This window comes from Dasypus novemcinctus, chromosome 1, assembly GCF_030445035.2.
Source record: "Dasypus novemcinctus isolate mDasNov1 chromosome 1, mDasNov1.1.hap2, whole genome shotgun sequence".
Lineage (NCBI taxonomy): Eukaryota > Metazoa > Chordata > Mammalia > Cingulata > Dasypodidae > Dasypus > Dasypus novemcinctus.
The window spans coordinates 129,240,309-129,264,199 of record NC_080673.1 but is presented as its reverse complement, the minus strand read 5'-3'; the positions used below and the strand labels follow the sequence as shown (position 1 = coordinate 129,264,199).

Below are 23,891 nucleotides of genomic sequence, written 5' to 3'. Positions count from 1 at the left end.
GAAGATATGTGCTAATTCAAGCTTATTGAACACTAAAACAAAAAACCATTTAGCCCTTCCTCTCTGTATAAAAGACTCAGAAATCTTGTTCCAGGCTCGGATTTTGAAGTGAGAAGCTCCTAGCTCAGCCAGTTGTAAATAAATCATTTTTCCTTCCTAAAAATTATTCCTTAGTCCTGGCCTTACTATACGCAAATAATTGAACCTCTCAACTTCTACAACTATACAAAATTGCATAGGAATTTATAAATTGCATGTTAAATTAAAAGGCATTTTCTAACCTTCTATTAGTTGGATTTATCTGTATATATCCAAAAAATTATATAAAGTTCCTAAAGATTGGTCAATTTCTCCACTGTCCATAAGATATCCTTGCATTAATAATCTGCCTCATATTAGACAACAATATTAGACAAATATTATTAATGATAACTGAAGTTATTCTTAAAAATGTTACATATCAGAAAAACAAGAGAATTTCCTTCTCAATAGCATTTAAGGTAATCACAGGTAATTTTAAAATTTGTTCTGATACTTTCCTGAAAGTACTTGCAATCAGCTATAGGTCAGAATGCTGTCTTCAACAAAAAACTGCTGTCTCAGAGACCTGTGAAACACGCCAGGGACTCCAGGGCAGCTTCTAATGACATTGCCTAAAGAACTTGAGACTTTACCATGGGACTGACTCAGAATTTCCAAAAATCTAACAGGAAGCTAAATGGGTTCATGAAATTGCTAACAAACATAAGAATATTCAATAAGATACCGTAATGATTTTTTGAAATTTTCATTGATCCATTAGCTTTACAATTTACGTAATCTCTTATTTCTAAAAAACCCTGGCTTGAAAACGTCAAGACGAGGTACCGTTTGTGTTGCTACCTGAATCTGTGCTCTCCAAATTGCAAGCCTAAAACCCCGAATAAATGCTTTCGCTGCCTTGCAGCTCAGACTCCTCCGTGGGCACGTTCCTCTCTCTTTCTCTCGTTATCTCCTTCTTCTCTGTCTCTCCTGCTGCCTTCTTCCTGTCGTTCCTTCAACAGTTTTTGAAACCGTGGTGAGCCAAAAAAGACACGGTGCAGTTCACGGGTGAGTTTCAGTGGATAGAAGATAAAGATGCCTTTCCAACAGACTGAAAACGAGGCCGCGATCCTTCTCCACGCGGCCAGGTCCGCGTCCTCAGGCTGCAAGGAAGCCGCTGGGGGCGCTGCCGGCCGGGGGCGGGCTGGAGCCGCCAGTTCTGAGCGAGAATCGTGGCTGTGCAGGGCGGCGCCGGGATTGCCCCCGGGTGCCGGCAAACAGCTGCAGTGCGTGGCAACGCGGTCTCCCGGCGACCGGAGCAGCCGGCCGCGAACACACAGCACCAAGCGCGGGCCACCCCCGGGAGCCGCGCTCCATGGAGGACCGCGAGCGGCTGCTCCGCCGGGCGGCGCTGGAGCCGGCGTCGGGGGGCGCCAACTGCAGGCCTCGGTGAGGGCAGCACCCGGCGCGCGTCCTGCGGGCGCCGCTCGGGGGCGCGGATCCCGTGCCTGGTGGGCGGGAGGCGTGGGAGAATGGAGAATCCCAGGGCCGCGGAGGACGGGGCGGAGGGTCCCGCCTGCCTTTCCTACTCAGGATCCTCCACCTATCTAATGATAATACAAAATAACCAATGCTCGACGTTCCTCAGTCCAAAGGACATCTCCTTCTGTTGTGCTCACGACGCTCCCGGCACGTAGTTCAACATCCGCATTCCAGAAGGAAACCGGCGGCCACAGGGCCCGCTGTGGGCTCTGGTTTAGCCTAGGGCTCTGGTTTAGCCTAGGTCCCTGAGGGCTCCTGCTTAGGACCCGCCCTTCCGTTTTCCTCCGCCTTAGCCTGCCCCTGCACCAGAGGTTCTGGGGCGCCTGGGTCCCTGGGTGGATTTGAGGGCCCTGCTGCGCTGGAGCCTTCTGTCATCCAACTGGTGACTCTGGCCAAGCTGAGCTCGTGTTGGGGCAGTGCCCCAGGCGCTGGGGAGTTTGGTCGTTTTGAGCAGTTGGTGTCACAGCCACAGGGCAGGAACACGAAGCTTTGTGCCTTTACTGAAGCTTCTGGCTATTTATGAAAATGATATTCAACCCTCTCGGAGGCAGCACCCTGAGATAGTTGGGTCTAAGGTCTAGAGTCAGAAAGGCTGGAGTTGAAGGCCAGTTTGCCACTTGCTTGTCTTGATGACCCTGAATAAGGTAATTGCTCCTTTGGGCTCTGTTTCCTCTAACTGAATAAGGTAATTGCTCCTTTGGGCTCCGTTTCCTCTAACTGTAAAGTGAGGACAACAAAAGAAATCAGGTTGTAAGGTTTTTGTGAGGAATAACGGAGATAGCCCATGTAAAGCAGTTACTGGCACATGGTATACACTGAATACATGTTAGCAATTAACTCTTTGGGAATTATATTTTTACCCATCTTAAAACCTTTTGTTTTGAAATAATTATAGATTCACAAGAAGTTGCAAAAATAATACAGTAAGGACCCATGTCTCCCCAGCTTTCTGCAATGGTACCGTCTAACATAACTGTAGTACATTATCAAATAAGGAAATCAATATTGGCATCATGTATTTAGACTATAGACATACTCAGATTTCCAGTTTTTACTGCATTCGTGTGTGTATACATTTTATCAGATGTATAGATTTGTGTAACCACCACCACAATCATGATGCAAACTGTCACATAACCACCAAGAAACTACTTCATGCTTCTCTTTATAGTCACTCCATCTTTCACTCCCAACTTGGCAACCCCTAATCTGTTCTCCATTTCCACCATTTTATTTCAAGAATGTTATATAAATAGAATCACGTGTCAAAAAACTTTTTGAGATTGACTCCTTTTCATTCAGTGTAACGCCCCTGAAATCCATCCAAGCTGTGCTTAAGCAAAATATTGGTTGTCAGATTTGGTTTAGAAGTGTTTGGATGCTTGAATTAGTTGTAAATGTGTGGAAAATAGACTTTGTGAAGATATTTAATATGGAGGGTTACTTGCTGATAAATCATGCTGATGGACCATCAGAATCTCAGGGTCAGATGTAATTTCAACACCCCCCTCCCCAGCTATTTGAGTGATTTGTTAGATGCAGTGAGCAACCTTTTGTAACATACATGGCAATATCCTCTCCTTTAAGGCTTCTGTGACTTCCAGGTTCTCTTTATAAATCCTCTAGTAAGGCCCACCCTAGTTCAGGTGGCCACACCTTAACTAAAAATAACATCTTCAAAAGATCCCATTTACAATGGGTTCACAGTCACAGGAACAACAATTAAGAGTAAGGGCATGTGTTTGTCGGGGTACCTAGTTCAACCTGCGACACCTTCACAGAGGGGATGGATAGATGCCGTGTGGTGGTAGCATTTGGAAATAATGGATACGATTTACGAATAGCAACAAGGATGGATCTTTAAAACATCATGATTGGTGAAACAAGCAAGAGACAGAATGGAATATAGAACCACTTATGTAAAACAAGTATATGCACATAAAACAATACAGATATTACAAGGACATGCACAAGCAAAAGATTCATTACGAGCACACTGCAGGGATAACATGGAATAATTGAAACAAGAGAGGCCAGTGGTAACGCGCCTTGACCCAGGAGACCAGGAACGCGTTTAGCTCAACTCCAGATGATCCTCACCTCAACCCACATGATCCCCAACTCCACCCACCCCCAAAGGAAAGGATGGAGGCCAAGCCTCAGCACAGCCTCCTTCCACCCCAATCCCGGCATGTTGTCTTCTAGGTACAAAGAGCATCTACCTTCCAAGTGTTTCACAAAGTGCAAGAACAGGCTGAGGCTCCCCGCCTCCCTGAGCAGCCGGCGGTGGGTTTTCCTGCGGAAGGGGCTGGACGACTTCAGGCGCGGCTGTCCGCCTTGCGAAGCTCTCCTCGCTCAGGGCCCCGGCGAGGGCTTTCTCCCCCTGATGTATCACAGAGCTCCCCCACCAGCCCCGAAGAGCAGGCGGAGCCAGCCGCCCCAGGACGCAGCCCTGCGTTCCCGGCTCTCGCCAGCCCAGCGGGCACGGAGGGCCTTCGTGGACGCCGTCGAGGCCCGCCTGGCCCCGCATCCTTTGGCTCCCTACCGCGACCTGGAGGACGCTGTGCCCGCGGAGGTAATGACGCCCTCCTCGGGCTTCCCGGGGCCTTGAAAATAATCCCAGATGCGCGGGAGGTCCCTTGAGGGGTGCAGCCTTCCTGAGGAGGAGAGGAAGGTGAGTGTCCGCCCTGCCCAGGGGGGCTCCCGCAGGGTTAGAGCCGTCTTCGTTCCTCTGCCCCCGGGAAACCGCAGCCACGACGGCCTCGCTGTGCCTTGGCTCCCTGCGAGGTGTAGCAAACCAGAACCGTTGGTCTCCTTTCCCCCGAACATTCTACCAACCTGCTTTTCTTTGTGACATTTTTTGGGGGAGGAAACAAGGGGGAGAATTGTACTTCTGTCCATTTAGCCCGACGTGAGGTGTCCATAAATACTTGTTGACGGACAGAGGCATATGAGAACCTGAAAGGTCGTGAGGAAAAGCACCAAAGGTCAGGGCCGCTCCTTGTGTCCCTAGCATCAGGGGCTTCTTCTGACTTCCTGCTCCATTATCCTTAGTGTCAGCCTTTTGTCCCTGTGATGACTTCCACACTTCCAGGCCTCGAGGCTGTGTTTCAGACAAGAAGGGGAAAGGGGCAAAGGTTAAAGGGCGAATGCCAGCTCACTCTTTAATTAGGCAAATAATAGCGTCCCCAGTAGACTCCCGCTTACATCTCATTCATCTGACCCTCCTAACTGTCAGGGAATCTAGTAAATTGAGCTTCTTAATTGGGCATTGCAGCCTTGGACAAATGTCAGGTTCTGTTGGTTGAGGAAGAAGGGCAGAATGGCTATTGGGCATGGAACTAGCAGTGCCTGCCCTCCTACCCCCCATTCCTACTGTCTGTGTCCTATATAGTAGTGTGACAGACGTAGAGGAAGGTAAATCCCATCACGTTGCTCCTCTGCTCAGAGACCTCTCCTGGCTCCCATCTCGTTCAGAGTAAAGCCACAGTCCTTGTGATGTCTGAAAGCCCCTGTGTGTTCCTCTGTCCTCCCCAACCTGCTCTGCCCCTCTCCCACCACACCACTTACTCATCTGCCCCCCACTCACCCCCTGTGCTGTCCTGTGAACATGACAAGCATGTCTTGCTTCAGGCCTCAGTACTTGCTGCTCCTGGGCCTGAAATACTTGTCCCCAGGTGTCTGCTTGGCTCTCTCCATCACTTCTTCAGCTCTTTGTTCAGATGTTGCCTTATTGGAGAGGCTCGTATAGACTAGCACTTCCACCTTCATTCTCCCTCCACCCCTTATCATGCTCTATTTTTCATCATACCACATTTCACCACTGGTTCCTCATCTTCTCGCTAGAATAAAAGCTCTAGAAGTACAGAGACTTGATCTGTTTATTTCACTGTGTACCACAAATACATGGCATATAGTAGACATTCAATAAATATTTTTGAATGAACGAATAAATAAATGAGTAGAGGCAGAGAAATCTAAAGAAAGGACAACTGGAATTGCTGAGCGATTCTTTACCACCTAGGGCTTCCCTTCACTGCCTTCCACACGCCGGAGCTCCTGGGTCCTTGACATACCCTCAGATAGCATATGGACGTTGCTTGGTTTTGGAATTCTTATTCCCATGTCTGACCTTCCCAACCAGGTGTGTTGACTTCTTTCTGAGGCAGTATCTCTCTTCTCGTGGTGCTAAGATGGCCACCAGCAGTTCCAGACTTAAATTCTATGTACTTAGCAACTCCAGCTAAATACACCTCTTTCTCAATGGTGCCAGCAAAATTCCATAGCCTAGTTCCCATTGGTGCAACTTGGGTCATGCGCCTATTCCTCAGCTCATCACTGTGATTCTGATTGCCCTTACCCGCCTGTGGAGTTGGATGGGGACAAGTCAATTCAGACCATGTGGGGCAAGAGGAGAAGGAGATGTGGTTCTCGAAAGGAAATTTTGGATGCTGGTATCCATAGGAGGATGGATGGATGCTGGGAAGTCAAAACCACAGAAATCCTTGAGAGGCACTTCACTCAGTGGGGGGCAGTGGAGGGCTGGGGCACTATTCCACCTAAAGGAGCTGGACCTTTTGCACAAGGGCTGTTTGCCTAATGTCCTAGCTGATGGGAATTTTATCCACAGCACCCAGCACAGTCCTGGGACAGAAACAGATGAACAGCATTGACAAGGGGAAGGAAAAGCAAAGGGGCAAGTTGGTCTGTTTTGTTTTGCAATCAAGGGAACCCTGTTTTCAATACATTTTCCTTCCCTCCGAGGCTATTTTGTGTTTGCAGCTCTTATTAAAGGTACTAGAAGTGCTGGATCCGCACAGGAAGCTGGAGGACACCTGGGCTTATTGTCAGGACATCACAAAAAGAACGAAGGAACCTGCAAAGCTTCTTAAAAAAAGCTCCACGGAAGACTACCTGGGACCGTTAAGTATTGTTCTAATAACCCCTGGCTCCTTCCTACCACCTGGTGAAACATTCTAGGAATTACCATCCAAAGTTGCCCCATCTTTAAAATAATTATGGAAGCAAAAGCCATTGATTGTACCCTTTGGATGGATTGTATGGTATAAGTATATATCTCAATAAAACTTCTTTTTAAAAAAGGTAACTAAGTTCCTAAAGAGGAGTAAGAAATCCCAGGTCCCACTCTGAGTAGTGCTTATTTCCTAAATGAATTATCCAGCAATGGAGCAGACATGGGTTGTGTCTACATGACCCCAGAAGAGCAGTTTGACAAGAAGAAAGCTGAAGAAAACCTGAGTAATTGACATAAAATGGTTTTTTGAATTATCTCAGGCAGAAATCCTTTTGTTCATTATTTAGGACTAGTAGTTGGTCCAATCACCAAAAAAAGAGGAAGAAGAAAGTTAATTCAGGGAATTGCAAAAAAGATACTTAGCACTTTACTTGAAACATATTATTTACCCACAACTATATATTCGCTTGCTCATCTTTTAATGTAAAACCTGTTCTTTGAGTATGGGTCTGTTCCTTGGAGTTCACAGTCATCTTTTCCAAATAAATTCACTGGTGATTCATGATCTATGGTTTCCAGTTTCTAGTTCATTATAGTGGAGAGACAAGTTAGAGACACTAGGGAAGCAATCTGAGATTTTAAAGAAATCTTTTAAATGATTTTGCCCATACCTAATACAATGGTAATTTTTTGAAAAGAAATTCACCGTCATTGACCTTTCCAAAGCAGTAAGCTCTGTCTTCATAGAAACAACTCTCTTTTGTGTTATCACGCTCTTGCTTACTCAGTCCACATACTTTTAGATCAAATAATGTAATGCCTTGATATGTGTATTTGCTGTAAGTGACTGCATGTAGAGAATGGGTTGGGTTGGGGGTTGGGAACTGTAAGAGAAGAGTCAAAGACATCGGGTGAAGAGCCTGTTGTAACAATCCAAAGCAGACGAGTAAAATCTCCCAGACTTGTTGATGGGCTAGATATTAGAGCTCTGGGACAGAGAGGTGAAGGATGCCTCCTGTTTGTCCAGAGTGTCTGAGACTTTGGTAGACTTTAATTATTAAACACAGTAATTTCAGCTTATACCTGACACTTTGTTTTAATAAGTGGCACTTATAGCTTTAAAAACTGGCTTATAATTTAAAATGCTACATAAAATTTTAATTGCTACAATAATGATATACTCATCTTTTTTATATTGATTATGGGAATGCAATCTTTGAAAACTTAAAATACAGCTCATTTGAGCTTGGGAGAAGTTGTCAGAAATATTTGCAGTATGTTCACCCGTCCCCACTATACTGTGAAATCCACCTGGGTTCACTGTGCCTCGTATTGTAATTCTTTGATCATCTCATTAGCTTAAGTCCCAGGAAGACACCTGTGTCACATCCAGGCCAGTGGCTTTATGAAGAGAAGAAGCCAAGCGAAACAGATTTGCTCCACGGTCCTCTTCTTCATGAGAATGTACGCAAAGGAGTTAGTGACTTCTGCAACTGGGTTACTACTTTTGTAAGTTGGTAGTGACACTTCAACCTAACCTACTTTTAAAAGTCAAGCTCAAAGATGCTTTTATTTAAAAAAAAAATAGTGTTTGGATAAAACTGAAGTCAAATAATCAGAGTTAAAAGGGAACCATCCTTCCTACCATTTATATACAGCTAGAAAATTCTGGTAGATGAAATTTCTGGTAAATTTGCAAACTCGTGGCCAATTTGAATGTGTATGTTAATAAATCACCTCATTGCTGTTTTTCATATTCTTATGTTCCATTTCAAGGTCAGGACCATCTTTGAATTTCACTCCTTTCTCAACTCATTTTTCTCAGTTATCTTTACCCCATAAATTATTGGGCAACTATGACTCACTGCAGCCCTCACAAAAAATACTTCTGAAATGAAGCAACTTTGAGTTATCAAGGTCTTCTCTTTCGCCTTCCTTCCAAGAACCTATTCAGTTACCTAGTTTTATTCCTTATACCCTGAGATGTCTAGATTCCTGATGCTTTTCTCAGACTTAATACCCTCTAATATTTGTGTTCCCCCTACCCTAAATTATTTGAGTGTATTAGTTTTAGACAATGCATTATATAGGATTATTTCATTGGCAAATTACCTAAATACATTTCAGACTGGCTTTAGGGAAACCTCCAGAAGTATTGGGACTTCAGGCATAGGTGGATCAAGGTGCTGAAATATTTTTAGGTGCTCTCCTCTATCTGACTTCATTTTCAAGCAGTCTTTCACAAAGAGATGATAAAAGTAGCCACCAAAATCTCTGAGATTACATCCTATCAGTGAGCAAACTCGGAAGAAAGCAACTCTTTCACAATAGAGAAAAGTCTTACTCTCACTGGACTTGGGTCACATGCCTGTACTTGAATTAACCAGTATGCCTAGAGAGATGGAATATGCTCATTGGCTAGGCCACGTCACATGTATGACTTGGAAGCTGAGTTGGGAGTGTTCAGCCTAAACTGCAACACATCTCCCCATGGGGGCCCGGTGTGCAGTGGCTGCAGACAGCAGCCTCCTTGGTAGTGTATGTGCCTGTTGCCTGTACAGGTTGCCCTCAGGGGCCTTGGAGACAGCCCTTCCTTGCCTATTGCAGGTCCTGTCTGTGACCTCATGCCATCCCCAATCTAGGCTCCAGACAGGTATGTGGGGTGGCTTTGGAAAGCCTCAGGGGACAGTGGCCCGGGTCCACATCGACCAGGTCATCATGTCCATCTGCACCAAGCTGCAGAACAAGGAGCATGTGAGTGAGGCGCTGCGCAGGGTCAAGTTCAAGTTCCCTGGCCACCAGAAAATCCACATCTCCAAGAAGTGGGGCTTCACCAAGTTCAGTGGTGATGAATTTGAAGACATGGTGGCCGAGAAGCGCCTCATCCCGGATGGCTGTGGGGTGAAATACATCCCCAACCATGGCCCCTTGGACAAGTGGCAGGCCCCGCACTCGGGAGGGCTTTGCCAGGACTGCCCTCACCTGACTCTTGCCCTCCAATAAATGACTTCCTGGCTGCCTAAAAAAATAAAAAATAAATAAACTGCAACATAGTTTGACCAAGAGTGGAGGAGGGAAGATTCCCCGGAGGAAGATTGGTGAAGGGATGCTGGATATGGCAGATGAGGTCTCTGTGCCTGGTGCCTGCTCTACTGCTCATCCATAACTGGCCTAATTCCCAGGCCTTGCATTTCTCCCATTCCTGCTGCTGGAGACTGCTCCTCTCTTTAGGCAGAAAATGTAGGAACTCTAATAGGTTAGCTGCCCTGGTAACTGGCCTTATTTCCAGTCCCTTATGACCAAGGTCCTCACCTTTTCCTCAGTTTTGCAACCCAGTCCTGTCATTATCCTGGGGCATTTTCTTCACAGTGTTATCAGTTATCACTAGCTTCACACTTGGTGTTTTTGTTTGTTTGTTTTTATCTCATCAATTCTGCATCTCTATTTTTGCTTCATTATTCTTTCAGCTTAGTTTGGACTCCTCCCGTTATGACCCTGACCCATTTCATGACTCCTCTCCAGTCAATGACCAAATGCCTCGTTCTCTCTGTGTTCCCCAATTTCTTTTTGCCAAACTGGGATCCTGCGGTGCCTAACTTATCTTGTAGCATCGAGTCACATCTTAGGTCAATGGAGAGCCTCTGGATTAGCTTCCTGTCATATGTCCACCTCTACTCCCATCAGCTGTGACTGTGGGAAGGGAGAGGAAAGGCTGATGGATACAAAATAATGCCTGACTAGGGCTGCCTCCTTCAGGCAGGGTAGGGCAGCTTCCCCTCTAAGGGGCTGTGGACAGGGCAGACACTGACCTGTCCAGCCCTGTCTGGAAAACACCTCCAGGGATGTCACTGCCACCAAGTGCTCAAGATCAAGAGGCTTGCTTTTCCTTTATTTTTATTTTTTACTCTTTATAGCTGCTACAAAAAGCTTTATTGTTCAGGGCTTGTTAGAGAACTGCAAGGTGGCAGTTAAAAAGATGCCTGTGATCAAACAAGTTGCATTTTTTTCAGCCATCAGGAACTCACTGCTTCTCGAAGGCCCTAACCTGTCTCTTCTTGCACCGACAAGTCCCTCCAGATGCCAAGCACTTCTTGTCTCCGATGATTGCTGATTGCTGGTTGAGCATGTTCAGCCCTACCTTTTTTTATTTTTAAATAAGCAAGGCTAGAATGATCTATGGAGTTTGTCTTAAGAATAAAACGAGTGACCAAGAGCAATTTCATGAAGCAATCTGAGCAAAGGTGCTTATAAGCTTAAACAAAACACAACATGTTTTGCATAGGCAAAATACTGATACCATAACCAAACCATGTGGCCCATAGTTTCATTATGATTACTAGAGTCTCTAGATTAGAAGATGAAGAGGTGGCCTTTCTATACAGCTTTTTCTACTCTTAACTTGTTTTTGTTAAATTTCTGCTGTTAGCTGACATCGGGTAAATTCCTCTTCCTGAGCAATGGTCAAATGCCTACCTTAGATTAAAGTAGAATGCAAGGAGCATTTCATCATTTGGCCTCAACTCATGCAATGTGATATTATTCCAGGGAAGTCTGAACATTGATGAAGAGTTCATCCTGAAACAATTTGTCATTGACTATGGAAGCAAACCAAGCTATGATGTGTTCCACCCCACAAGACTGAACCAGGTTCCCCTGGGGCTAAAGTGCTACAATGTAGGGCTAAATAAGCTGCAGGAACTAGAATTCTCCTTCCACCGTCTAGACTACAGTGGGAAACTCCAGAAACCACAGGTAATTAATTACAGAAGGGAAGAACATAAAAAAAATTAATTAAGCCATACTAAAGTCTTAAGTGCTCTTGGATTCTGGCACTTCAAGGGGTGCTGACCTTTTATAAAGAATTCTTGAATTTTCATAGGAAGCTTACTGCAAACAGTCATTCTTGGCTGATCATTAACCAATTGCTCAATAGCAAATTGCTGTGCAGATGGACGAACAATGTAACAGAGAGGAGAAATAATGTGCTTTGTTCCAAGGGGAAGTACTATGGGCCCTGTACCACTTTTTTCACTTTTCTACACAATGTGTTGCTACAAATATACACACATAAGTCAAATGGTGTGAGTCAAAAGCAGACTTAAGTACTTAAGTGAGAGTGAGGGTAATGGGGGGAAAAAGGGGTTCCTTTACTTGAAAGTGAAAAAAAATAGGATCTCTAATTACTTCCATCCTTTTACACATTATCTTTTTTATCTGTAAAAAATTTACTGAAGTCTGTCATTCATACATGAACATGTGCAAGCAATAAGTGTATAGTGAAAGTTGTGAACTTATAAAACAAACATGCGTAACATCATACATGGCTCCCAAACATCACCCCACCACCACTACCTTGCACTGTTGTGAAACATTAACGAATTATGCAAGGGCATGGTCAAAATATTACCACTAACTACAGTCCATATCTTACAGTTGTTGTATTTCCCCCCCAACCCACCCTATTGTTTTTGTTCATATACCATACAATTTATCTAAAGTGTACAGTGGCATTTGGTATAATCACAAAGTTGTACATTTATCACTTCAATCAACATTAGAGATTTTCATTACTCCAAAAAGAAAAATCAAAACCCAAAAACAAATCACTAACATACCCATATATTAGTGCTACTAATTACAATCCTATGATGTGCATTCAACATTTCCATTAATGTCCAAACATGTACGAACAACTTTTTATCAAGTCAGCACAGTTTAAACCTCAGCTTTCAATTCTTTAATCACATTTTGTTCCCTGATAACTTATTTTCTAGGTATTAACTCCATGAGTTTGCCTGTTATATTTAGTTCATAATAGAGAAATCATACCATATTTGTCCTGTTGTGTCTGGCTTGCTTCACTCAACATAATGTCCTACAGGTTCAACCACATTATCACATACTTCACAACTTCTTTCTTCTTACAGTTGAATGATATTCCATCATGTTATATGCTACAATTTGTTTATCCATTCATCAGTTGATGGATACCTGGGTTGCTTCCATCTTTTGGTCATTACATGTAATATTTGTTACTATATTTCCAGTATTTAGGGCATAGTTGTTAATTTTGTTCATTATGATCAACACAATTGGCCAATTTATTTTGAATGCATCATGGTTTTCATCTTTGCATTCCATCACTGATATCAGCACTTTAATTTTTCCATTTTACTCACATTAAAGGGCAAAATGCAAGATGATGTCAAACAGGCAAATTATGTCCATCACTCTCATGACTTGAATCACTGTTTGGTCTGAATCTGGTCAAAATCAAATTGCTCAGTTCTCTGTACTGACAAATAATTGCACAAATGCTACTTAATAAAATGTAGTTTTTGCCAAAACTGAGCTTTTGACTGGCAGATGGTCACTATGCAAAAGTTCAAAGTATAGTTTCACATGGTACCATTTTTCCTTCTGCCTGATGGACTTCTTTTAGCATTTCTTGTAGTGTGCCTCCTGATGATGAATTCTTTCAGCTTTTGTATTTTTGAAAATATCCTTATTCTGCCTAAATTCATTTTATTTTTTTACCTTTTTATTATTTAAAAACCCAAATACAGAAAATCACATTAAAAAACACACAACTACTGATTATAAGGGGATACTCAGGTGTCTACTACCTGTGTTGACACTGGCAACCACTCCAAGAGCCCACTACCTACCCCCTCAGGAACCGCTAGCCCTACTTTTAGAGAACTATAGTTCTTTTCAGCCTTCATTTTAAAAGATATTTTTGTGGGTATAGAATTCTAGGTTCAGGTGTTTGTTTTTTAATTTCAGTATTTTAAAGACATCTCTCCACTGTTCTTACTTGCTTTGTTTTTGATGAGAAACCTTATGTTATCCTTTGTTTAACTGAACATAATATGGTGTTTTTTTCCCCCCTTGGTTGCTTTTGAGATTTTCTCATTGTCACTGTTTCTGAGCAGTTTGATTGTTTTATGTTTTGGTGTTTACTTTTTCGTGCTTCTTGTGCTTGGGTTTTTTTTTTTAAAGATTTATTTATTTTTATTTATTTAATTCCCCTCCCCTCCCCCGGTTGTCTGTTTTCTGTGTCTTTTTGCTGCGTCTTGTTTCTTGTTTCTTTGTCCGCTTCTGTTGTCGTCAGCGGCACTGGAAGTGTGGGCGGCACCATTCCTCGGCAGGCTGCTCCCTCCTTCGCGCTGGGTGGCTCTCCTTATGGGTGCACTCCTTGCGCGTGGGGCTCCCCTACGCGGGGGACACCCTGCATGGCGCGGCACTCCTTGCGCGCATCAGCACTGCGCATGGACCAGCTCCACACGGGTCAAGGAGGCCCGGGGCTTGAACCGCAGGCCTCCCATGTGGTAGACGGACGCCCTAACCACTGGGCCAAAGTCCGTTTCCCATCTCGTGCTTGGGTTTTGTTGAGCTTCTTTGATCTGTGGGCTTATAGTTTTCACCAAAATAGGGAAAATTTTGGCTATTGTTTCTTCAAATATTTTTTCTGTCTCTTGCTTGCTTCTGAGACTCTAATTACATGTAATATTAGGTTGCTTGAAGTTGTCCCACAGTTCACTGCTGCTTTGTTAAATTTTCTGATTCTCTTTTCTCTTTGTGTTTCTGTTGCTATGTCTTTAATTTCACTGATATTTTAATGCAATGTTTAGACTTCTAATCACATGAATTTTTAAAATCTCAAAACACTATAATTTTCTTCTCTCTAAGTTTTATTTTGGTCCTTTAAAAACATATTCCATGTCTTTACTTAATGTTTCAAACATATAGAATACAGTTATTACTATATTAATGTTCTTTTCTACTAATTCTAACATATGTATCAGTTCTGTGTCAGTTTTGATGTATTGATTTATCTCCTAAATATGGATCATGTTTTCCTGCCTCTCTGAAGGCCTGATAACCTTTGAGTGGATGTCAGACTTTGTGAATTTTACCTTGTTGGGTGCTAGATATTTTTGTATTCCTATAACCATTCTTGAGCTTTTTTCCTGGAATGCAGTAAAGTTACGTGGAAGCAATTTAATCATTTTGAAGTTTGCTTTTTTAAGATTGATTGGGTGTGACTGAAGTAATGCTCAGTCTAGGACTAGTTACTTCCCACTACTGAGGCAAGACCTTTCTTTGTGCTCTGCCTTGTATCTCTGTGACTCTTTAGGCCTTCCAGGTGGGAACAGGCACTATTACTGGCCACGTATGAACACTGTTCCCTCTAATCCTTTCAGTTGGCTCTTTCCCTGGCTGTGAGTAATTTCCTCCCACACACGCACTGCTCAGTGCTGCTGAATACTCAAGGGGACTCTCTACAAACCTCTAGAGTTCTCTCTTTGTGTGAACTCCAGCAGCATTGGTCTCTCTGGACTCTCAACTCTGACTCTTCAACTCAGAGAGTCCACCAGTCTCCTATGGCTTTTCCCCATTCCTATGGCTTTTCCTGGAAACTCTATCAATCTATTTAGCTGGGGCAATTGTGGGAGTTATCTTGTTGGTTTCTTGTGTGTTTCTTGTTTCCCAGGGATGACAATACTGTAATATATTGCCTGGTATCCAGTGTCTTGCAAACCATTGTTTCATGTATTTTTTTCTGTTTTGTTTTTGTTTTTTGTTTGTTGCAGATGTGCAGGTAAATCTGGTCTCTAAAAGTAAGAGTCCACATCTTTACTTTTTCACTCCACATCTCAGGTCTGTTACACTCTGCTCTTTGCTGTTCTTCAAAACTCTGAGCTTTCCTTCTACCTTAGCTTTTCTCCACTGTTACCTCTATCTGAAGTGCCCTTATTCCTCATGTCTCTGTGTTCATATCTTCCTTCAGACACAGTTCACATGCTAGTTTTTCCATCGAGCTTTTTCAAGCCCTATAGTTGACTTTGTCCTTACCTCTCACTTCTCATAGCATTCTGTGTCTCTATTGTAGCTTATGTCCTTTTGCCTTGTATATTTAGTCATCCAGACGTTTATATATTCATCCAACAAACATTTCTAAGCATCTTCTTCTATGTGTCAAAAAGTGCTGGGATAACATGTAACATTGATATAAAAAATAAAAGTGCTGGAAGGTGGTAACACAAAAATGAAGGCCTGCTTCCTGCTTTTATTCAGCTTACAGTCTTGTGGGGTCATCATAAATTATTGACGATAATGAAATGACAACGTGGTGTGTCCAAGGGATGGGATGAAGTAGTCAAATCCACCAAGCACGGAATCAGAGTAGGGTTCAGTAAAGGCTTCACAGAAGAAGGGATGTTTGGGCTGAGTCTTGACAGATCAACAGTTACAGGGCAACATATATTCTAGAACTCAAGTTCCTCAGTATGGCAGCCGTTCAGATTCATTTCTTCTCACTCTCTTCTTTTTTCTTCCCTACCTATTCCCTTTAATTCAGTGGTTCTCAGCCTGAGTGGCTGTTTAGGCCCCCTCCCGTCGTTGAACAGTGGCAGCGTTTTTGGCTGTCGTGACTGGGGAGGAGGGTACTACTGCCATCTTGTGGTAGAGGCCAGGGACGCTACTAAGCATTCTAAAATGTCAATAATGCCCACAGTAAGAGACCCAGCTTTAATTCACAAGTCCTTATCGAGCACCTGTGATGTTCTAGGTACTGTTCTAAATGCCGGGGGGATATAGCAGGAAACGGAGCAGACAAAAGTCCCTATGTTCTTGATGTTTACATTTTAGAGGGTGAGAGGAGAGATAGACAATCAGAAAAATGTATTGTATATCAAATACTTTTTTTTTAAAGATTTATTTATTTATTTATTTAATTTCCCCCCTCCCCTGGTTGTCTGTTCTTGGTTTCTATTTGCTGTGTCTTGTTTCTTTGTCCGCTTCCGTTGTCGTCAGCGGCACGAGAAGTGTGGGCGGCGCCATTCTTGGGCAGGCTGCTTCTTTCTTTTCACGCTGGGCGGCTTTCCTCACGGGCGCACTCCTTGCGCGTGGGGCTCCCCTACGCGGGGGACACCCCTGCGTGGCAGGGCACTCCTTGCGCGCATCAGCACTGCGCATGGGCCAGCTCCACACGGGTCAAGGAGGCCCGGGGTTTGAACCGCGGACCTCCCATATGGTAGATGGACGCCCTAACCACTGGGCCAAAGTCCGTTTCCCTGTATATCAAATACTTTTAAGTGCTAAGAAAATAAGGCAAGGAAGGAAGATGAGTGGTGTGAGGGGGTTAGTTTTTTAACTGAGTGGTCTGGGAAGATACCACTAAAAAGGTGACATGAAGGAGGGAGCCATGTGGGTATCTTGGGGAAGAAAATGGCAGAGGGAACAGTGAGTGCCAAGGCACCGAGGAAGAGGCATGATGCGGGCGCCTGCAAAATAGCAAGGAGGTCACTATACTTGGAGTGGTGGTGTCACAATGCTGAGTCAACCGGAGAAGGGATTTCTGTCCTGTTCTGCCCCATTCTCTAGGATGCCCGACACACACCATGCCATAGTTTAAATGTAGGTGAAGGGAGAGAGGGGCAGAATCTTTGTGGTTTCATGTTTCATTGCCGAAGCAAGAGCGAGGCTCCCTTTTGTGATGAGACAATGCGTGGGCATTGTATCCACAGTATCAGGCTGTGAACCAACCCAAGATCTCTTTACACTGTTGATGAACTAATGAGAAATGGGAAAAAGAAAGGAATGAGATGTATTCTTCCTCTTTCTATCTTCCAATTAAAGGGGCAAGAGGTTGGTGTTGGAATAGCATTTTGAGTGAATGTAGTGTCTCATTTACAAGACTGAGCATGGTGCTGGGTTCCTAGCAAGTCCAAAAATTTATTTTCTTTGTTGACTGATTATTGCTTAAGGTCATTGTCCTTGGGTGAGATGTGATTTTTATATGATTTCTAGCTGCTTTACATACATTGACCCTTTAGTCTTCGACAACAACTCTATGGGATGGATACTATTATCTCCATTTTACAAATGAAGAATTTAAATAATTTACCCGTGGACTCGTAGCTACTAAGTGAGGATTTGAATTTGAACCCAGGTCTGTCTAAATCCAAAGGCCATGCTGCTCCTAACCATGACATTGTTTTCTCAATTATGAACTTTTCGTGTTGCCTTTGTAAATCAAAACATATTGAAACATCATAAAATAGTTTGTCAAGGAAAAACAGTAAATTCAAAGTAATGATACTACTTTTATAAACTAAATCTTAGATTGATTGAAATGACAAATGAAAAGAACTACTGTTATTTTCTATAGAATCCTTATAAACCTAAGTGGGTAAAGACGCGATATGGAGCATGGTATCTGAATACTAAGTTGTGGAAAAAGCAAAGAGCAGATGAACCTTTGGTTGACCCCATTATGTTACTTAAAGCTCAAGATGAGAGTTCTAAAAAGGAGCTGCAGGAACAGGTATGTATACATGCTAAGATTTACTCATTTGAGCTGTAGATTATCACAGAGCAATTGCTATCCTCATTCTGAAGCCAGAGAGTCTGGTATAATACAGCGCTATGAAAGCCTTACAGTTTGTATACTGAATTCGGCAATGAGAAAGCCGAGCCATTATATGGGGAATGTATAATAAACTAGATTGGAAATCACCTGGTAGACATCTCTAAGGACAGGACAACCTCTTGTGCCCTTACCATTCTTGGAATATGTATGTGGATAATTGTTCAAATGGCAGTGTGGCCTGGCCGGACCACTGCCATTCTCAGAATGGATATGACATCATAAATTTTCTTTGGGTCACTAAATGTGAAACTTACTTCCAATTGGCAATGGATGAATGCCAGGGAATTCAAGAGAGCAATTGGGAAACTTCTTTTATGCAATTCAGCACACAAAGTTGCAGGTTCTGAGAGGAAAGGAACAAAGGTTACGCACTATTTGATATTTCAAAAAACAACAAACATACACAAGGATGAGCTTTAATTTTACTACAAATAAACTCTGGCCTGTCCATCTCTTGTGTAAAAGTTTCTAATGGAAAGAATGTTCCCATCCTAGTCCTAGAAATTTGGAAATATTGATGCAACACTTGCACAGGACTCTAATGAGAATATTTGCACATCTCTTCTCTTTTTCATCAAACACAAAACTTCTCCCAGATAACAGATGTGAAAACACTTTTTAAAAAAGATTTATTTGTTTTATTTATTTCTCTCCCCTTCCCTGTTCCCCTCCCCCCCTTCCCCAATTGTCTGTTCTCTGTGTCTATTTGCTGTGTGTTCTTCTTTGTCAGCTTCTGTTGTCAACGGCACGGGAATCTATGTTTCTCTTTATTGCGTCATCTTGTTGCCCAGCTCTCTGTGTGTGCAGCACCATTCCTGGGCAGGCTGCGCTTTCTTTCTCACTGGGTGGCTCTCCTTACGGGGCGCACTCCCTGCACATGGGGCTCTCCTACGCGGGGGACACCCCTGCGTGGCAGCTCACTCCTTATGTGCATCAGCACTGCTCATGGGCCAGCTCCACACAGGTCAAGGAAGCCCGGGGTTTGAACCGCAGACCTCCCGTGTGGTAGACGGACACCCTAACCACTGGGCCAAGTCCGCTTCCCTGAAAATACTTTGAAAAAGTAAAGTAGTGTACAAATGTGACTTATCATTCATGCAGTAATAACTCTATAGATTGGAAAATTAAGACAGAAAGGATGGCCATTTTAGCCTTTCAGATACTGGTTATGGAATTCTTATTTTCAGATATGAGGTATTACACAAAATGATGGACACAACATATTTATATATAAGCCTCAAAATAAAGTAAATAATGTTCAGCATATTTTCTTGGTGTATGCTTTTTTAGAGCTGCATATCTCAGTTAATGTGAATATAAAACCATTCCAGTTGCACTTTTAAAAATGACAAAATATTTCTCAATGAATTAAATATTTATAAACAATAGTAGTTACAAAACTGTTTTGTTTTAAGGTGTCTCTTTTATAAAATATTTTTTAAGGACTTAAACACTGAAAGAATTTTACAAAAAGTGTTCCATTTTGATGACAAAAGATGTTTGCCCAAATGGTTACATTCAGCTAAGAAAAAGACATCTTTCAATTTTTAGAAAATTGTTGGATATAACTATTACAGTAGAAGATTATTTATCAAGAAGGCTAGATCCAAGAAGAATTCCAGACAATGGGATTGTTAAAAAATGATTTAACAGCCATGTTTTTGTACTAACTAAAGAGCGATTTACCCCAGTGCACTGTAGGTAGTGCCATTTGACTATGGGAGTCCAGTTCACAGGACACAGGCAGATGCTGTGTCGGGGAAGGCACAGCCATGATGATGTCACCACTCTCTTGCTGATAACCCATGAATTTTGACTGTCTTCGACTGATTTGTTTTAGAAGTCAAACTGTCTTAACTTACTGAATTCGAATTATGTAAATGTATACCATACATTCAGTTTTGAAGTTCAAATAAATGAAAAGAAAAACTAAAGGTATCTACTATTATGCCCTTCAGACTTTAAGATCTATGAATTGTAGATAGGTTGTTAATCTCAAATAGGTTAGTTTTCAGGCAGACTAGGTCAATAATTGTCTAATCGAATTGCTTAAATTTGTTGCCTATTGTTCAGAGGGTAAGAAAAAGGATAGGGGGAGGAGGGTAAACTGAGCATCTTTTGGAGGTCTCCCGTTCACCAACTCGTGAATATTATTTACACACATATTCCCCAATGAGAAGGATGTGGTTTAAAAGCGAGGTATTTTATAAGGACCTAAATGCTTTTAATTAGGTCAAGTATGAAATGAATTTTCTGACCGCTGACCTGTGTTTTTGAATATGGACACTCTTTTTTAGGAGGACTTACTTGAAGAGCTTCATGGAATGGCTGCCTTTAAGAATTTCATCCTCAGCAGGGGCTACAGGATGCCAAGCGTGAGTAAAGGGCCATGTCAGAAAGACCTGCTTGGGGTTTCCCGGCTCACAGTTGTTAGTGAGGAGTTGGCACCTGACAAAATCAAAATGCTTCTCTTCCAGGCATGCACCAAGAGTCAGGCCCAGAAGAAAGGATAGAGATAGGATGTGGTTATTTTCCCTTTTCATTCTGCCAGTTTTGATCTTGCTACTGTCAGAAGTTCTGTGTCGCTGATTGTATTTGACTTAACCTTCCTTGGATTTGGCCTTTTCACCAAAGTGAAAAAGATCTATGTGCGGGGCGTGTGCCCTGACCATTCTGGCTATTACTGGAACATTCTGAATTCTTCAGAAGTCTTTAAGGACAAGGAGTTGGGAGATTTGGGTTGAGACAACATGGAGTTGGGATCTGCAGTTCTGTCCTGGTACCATGTGGCAGACCTCATGGTGTAAGTGGAAATAGACTAGTACAAAAGGTAACCTGCAGGGCCTGCCAGCGACTCCTGCCCTTCCTCCCTTTTCCCTTTCCCCTTTTAGTGTCCCCTCCCTTGAGTTGCAAAGCTGCCCCCAACATGATCCACATGATTAATCTCTGCCCCACCCCTGGAAGATCACGTTATTACAGCTAGGGTGGGTGGGAGCTTGGCAGAGTGGACCCTCAAGCAGGAGGGCCTGCGGGCTGGAGTTGTGGGCCCACCCAGCCCGGACGCCATGGCAGGAAACCAGATGGGCATGGGCGGCCCCCCTGAGTCGCAGCAGCTAATAAATTATGCATTTGCTCCGTGTTCTCTATATACTCAGCTCTGGAGATCTTTGAGGGGTAGCCAAAAATCCCTGGAACTGGGAGACTGAATTTCTGTTTTTCTGAAAGTACTAGAACTAATAATAGCTTGTACTTACTGAGCAAGTAGAAATATTGACCAAGTTCAGTTCGAAACTGGTGTCAAAGTTAAACCAGATAAAATGCAGGCCAGTCTCGGGCTTGAGGTGGAGACAAGGAAGACTGAATTACAGGATTGCCATGAAATATCTCCTTTAGTTTGAGCATCGATAATAGGCCCTTTGGATATATTTAATATACAAGTTTACATATTATAGCTACTGCCTAATCTATATATAAGGTTCACGTAAATATATTTTTATACATTTATATATATAATATATAGAGCATAGTTATACAATATATATATGACTACATATTTATATATATGATTATACATATTTATATAATATATAAAATATACTTAAGTATAAATATAATAAATATAATTAGGTGAAATATATTTGTGTGTGTATGTATCTCTCTTATTTGCTCTTGGTGACTAACATTTCTACTTGAACATTTTTAGTGGCAAAATACACTTGCTTCCATATTTTCATCTCCCCTCTTGGTTTAATCCAGGGATTCTTAACCTTTTTGGTCCCATGGACACCTTTGCCAGTCAGGTGCAAACCACAGAGCCCTTACTAAGTCCACACTATACTGTTTATTATTTAATAAATATATCACACATGCACCAACATGTCCCCACAAGAATAATGTTTTTTTGAATTTCAATGCAAGCTCATGGACCCTTTGTTAAGAACCCCTGGATTCTTACGTTTAGTTCAATTTGGCTAAAAGGAGGCATGCCTGCCACACTGGCGATAAACTTTCCAGTTGCATTAACTAACGAGAGATGATGCCCCTAGCTATAACTGAGTCCTTGAGAACACGTGTAACTCAAGACCTGGGCATATTTTGTCCCTTTATTCTTACATTCTGTGTCTTTGTATTTTATCATTTAGAGTTCAGCTAAAAGAGAAGAGGGAATCGATGGTAGTAAATGTGATGCGTATATGTGTGCATATATGATGTGTGTGTGTATCCTGTACTACATTATTTATTTATGTGTGAACATTCATTCTCCCCTTGTGCTCACAATACACGTGGACACCATGCATATAAATCTATCTACATGCATTTATATATGTTATATGAACATATATATATATACATTCCCATATCTGCTGCTGCTGGATTATCTACCTTTTGCATTTACCGATGGCTTCATTTCCTCTCCTACCCAGATGGGTCCCAGGACTTTGGAAGTTGGGATGAGCTGTGTAAGGTTATGCTGAGCTGGTTGAGCCAGGCTTGGGCACAGAACAAGTATGAATTGTATCTGAGTACTTTTGATGCTGTGCCTACCTTCCAAAGACTAACATTTATCATGGTCAAATTGCCAACATATGATTTTGTGTAGTATTAGGAGGCATGTCAGAATGTGAGGTTGTGAATTTGGGAATGGTAGCGGTTATGGTGAGGTGAGGAGGACTGTGCAATTTTTATTTGCTAATCTAATGAAGCTTCTCTCATGTTTTGTTTTTAGTTCCTTAAGAAGATGTGTATTGGGAAGAAATGTAAATGTGAATGTAAAAAGACTCCTATAACACAATCAGCAGAAAACTCAAGCATAGAAGAATCTTGAAAGGATGATTAGAAAGTTTTTAATTTGCTACATATTTGGATATTTCTCTTTTTAACCATTAAACAGAATTTATGATGAATACCCCATCATGGATATACATCTTTGACTTGGAATATCCATAAATTTAATATCTCATGCTTTTAAACATCTCTCATGATCTTCTGCTTCAGCTAATCAGTATTTTATATATTTTCTCAACTATGAGATCAATACTTGCTTATACTTTTCTTAAATTTTGTATCACTATATTACATAGTTATATCAATTATTTATAAAAATAAAACCATAAATAAAAGTAGAATAACTCTATTGTATTTTCCCATAGTATTATTTTCCCTGGTTTTGAATGAATACCTCCTTTGCTCTTTCTTTACAATATTATTTTCTTTCATTTCAAGTTCAGCTTATTAAAGTGCTTTTCCCTTTTTATATTAATAATAAATCTGTACTAGTAGCATAAGTTCATAAGTTCCAAAAGTTCAATAGAAACTCAAGATGATATCTCTTTTAAAATTAATTTTTATTAGGAAAGTATTAATGTGCATGTTAGAAAATCAGAAAATACAGGCTAAAGAACATAGAAAATACCAATAATTGCTGTTTAGTCAGTGTTAACTGTTTTCACCCACTGGGATATATTCTTCCAGGTCTTTATGGACATATATATATCAACCAAGGCTACTGAAACCCACTCTGGATAATTTGATCAGAAAGGAATTTATTAAAAGGATAATGGGGGAAACGGACTTTGGCCCAGTGGTTAGGGCGTCCGTCTACCATATAGGAGGTCCGCGGTTCAAACCCCGGGCCTCCTTGACCCGTGTGGAGCTGGCCATGTGCAGCGCTGATGCGCGCAAGGAGTGCCGTGCCACGCAAGGGTGTCCCCCGCGTAAGGGAGCCCCACGCGCAAGGAGTGCGCCCCGTAAGGAGAGCCGCCCAGCTTGAAAAGAAAGAGCAGCCTGCCCAGGAATGGCGCCGCCCACACTTCCCGTGCGGCTGACGACAACAGAAGCGGACAAAGAAACAAGACGCAGCAAATAGACAGAGAACAGACAACCAGGGGAGGGGGGGAAATTAAATAAATAAATCTT

The 23,891-nt window shown here is 42.3% G+C and overlaps 1 protein-coding gene and 1 pseudogene across 1 annotated transcript; both read left to right on the top strand.

Annotated features, from left to right (window-relative positions):
* Nucleotides 1–1,236: 1,236 nt before the first annotated feature.
* Nucleotides 1,237–23,101, top strand: FAM47E (family with sequence similarity 47 member E). Its single transcript, XM_004472586.5, has 8 exons — nucleotides 1,237–1,470; nucleotides 3,769–4,138; nucleotides 6,346–6,485; nucleotides 7,897–8,047; nucleotides 11,084–11,290; nucleotides 17,715–17,870; nucleotides 20,273–20,350; nucleotides 22,702–23,101. The coding sequence occupies exons 1-8, from the start codon at nucleotides 1,397–1,399 to the stop codon at nucleotides 22,798–22,800; spliced, it is 1,275 nt and encodes a 424-aa protein (XP_004472643.1). The 5' UTR covers nucleotides 1,237–1,396; the 3' UTR covers nucleotides 22,801–23,101.
* Nucleotides 9,000–9,127, top strand: LOC111758928 (small nucleolar RNA SNORA70; annotated as a pseudogene).
* Nucleotides 23,102–23,891: the final 790 nt, after the last annotated feature.

Bases quoted from the DNA above. Each gene is read 5' to 3' on its own strand.
- FAM47E (XM_004472586.5), top strand. From the start codon at position 1,397: ATGGAGGACCGCGAGCGGCTGCTCCGCCGGGCGGCGCTGGAGCCGGCG. The intron at 4,139-6,345 runs GTAATGACGCCC...TTGTGTTTGCAG, and splicing joins AGGACGCTGTGCCCGCGGAG to CTCTTATTAAAGGTACTAGA. The intron at 6,486-7,896 runs GTTAAGTATTGT...TCATCTCATTAG, and splicing joins ACGGAAGACTACCTGGGACC to CTTAAGTCCCAGGAAGACAC.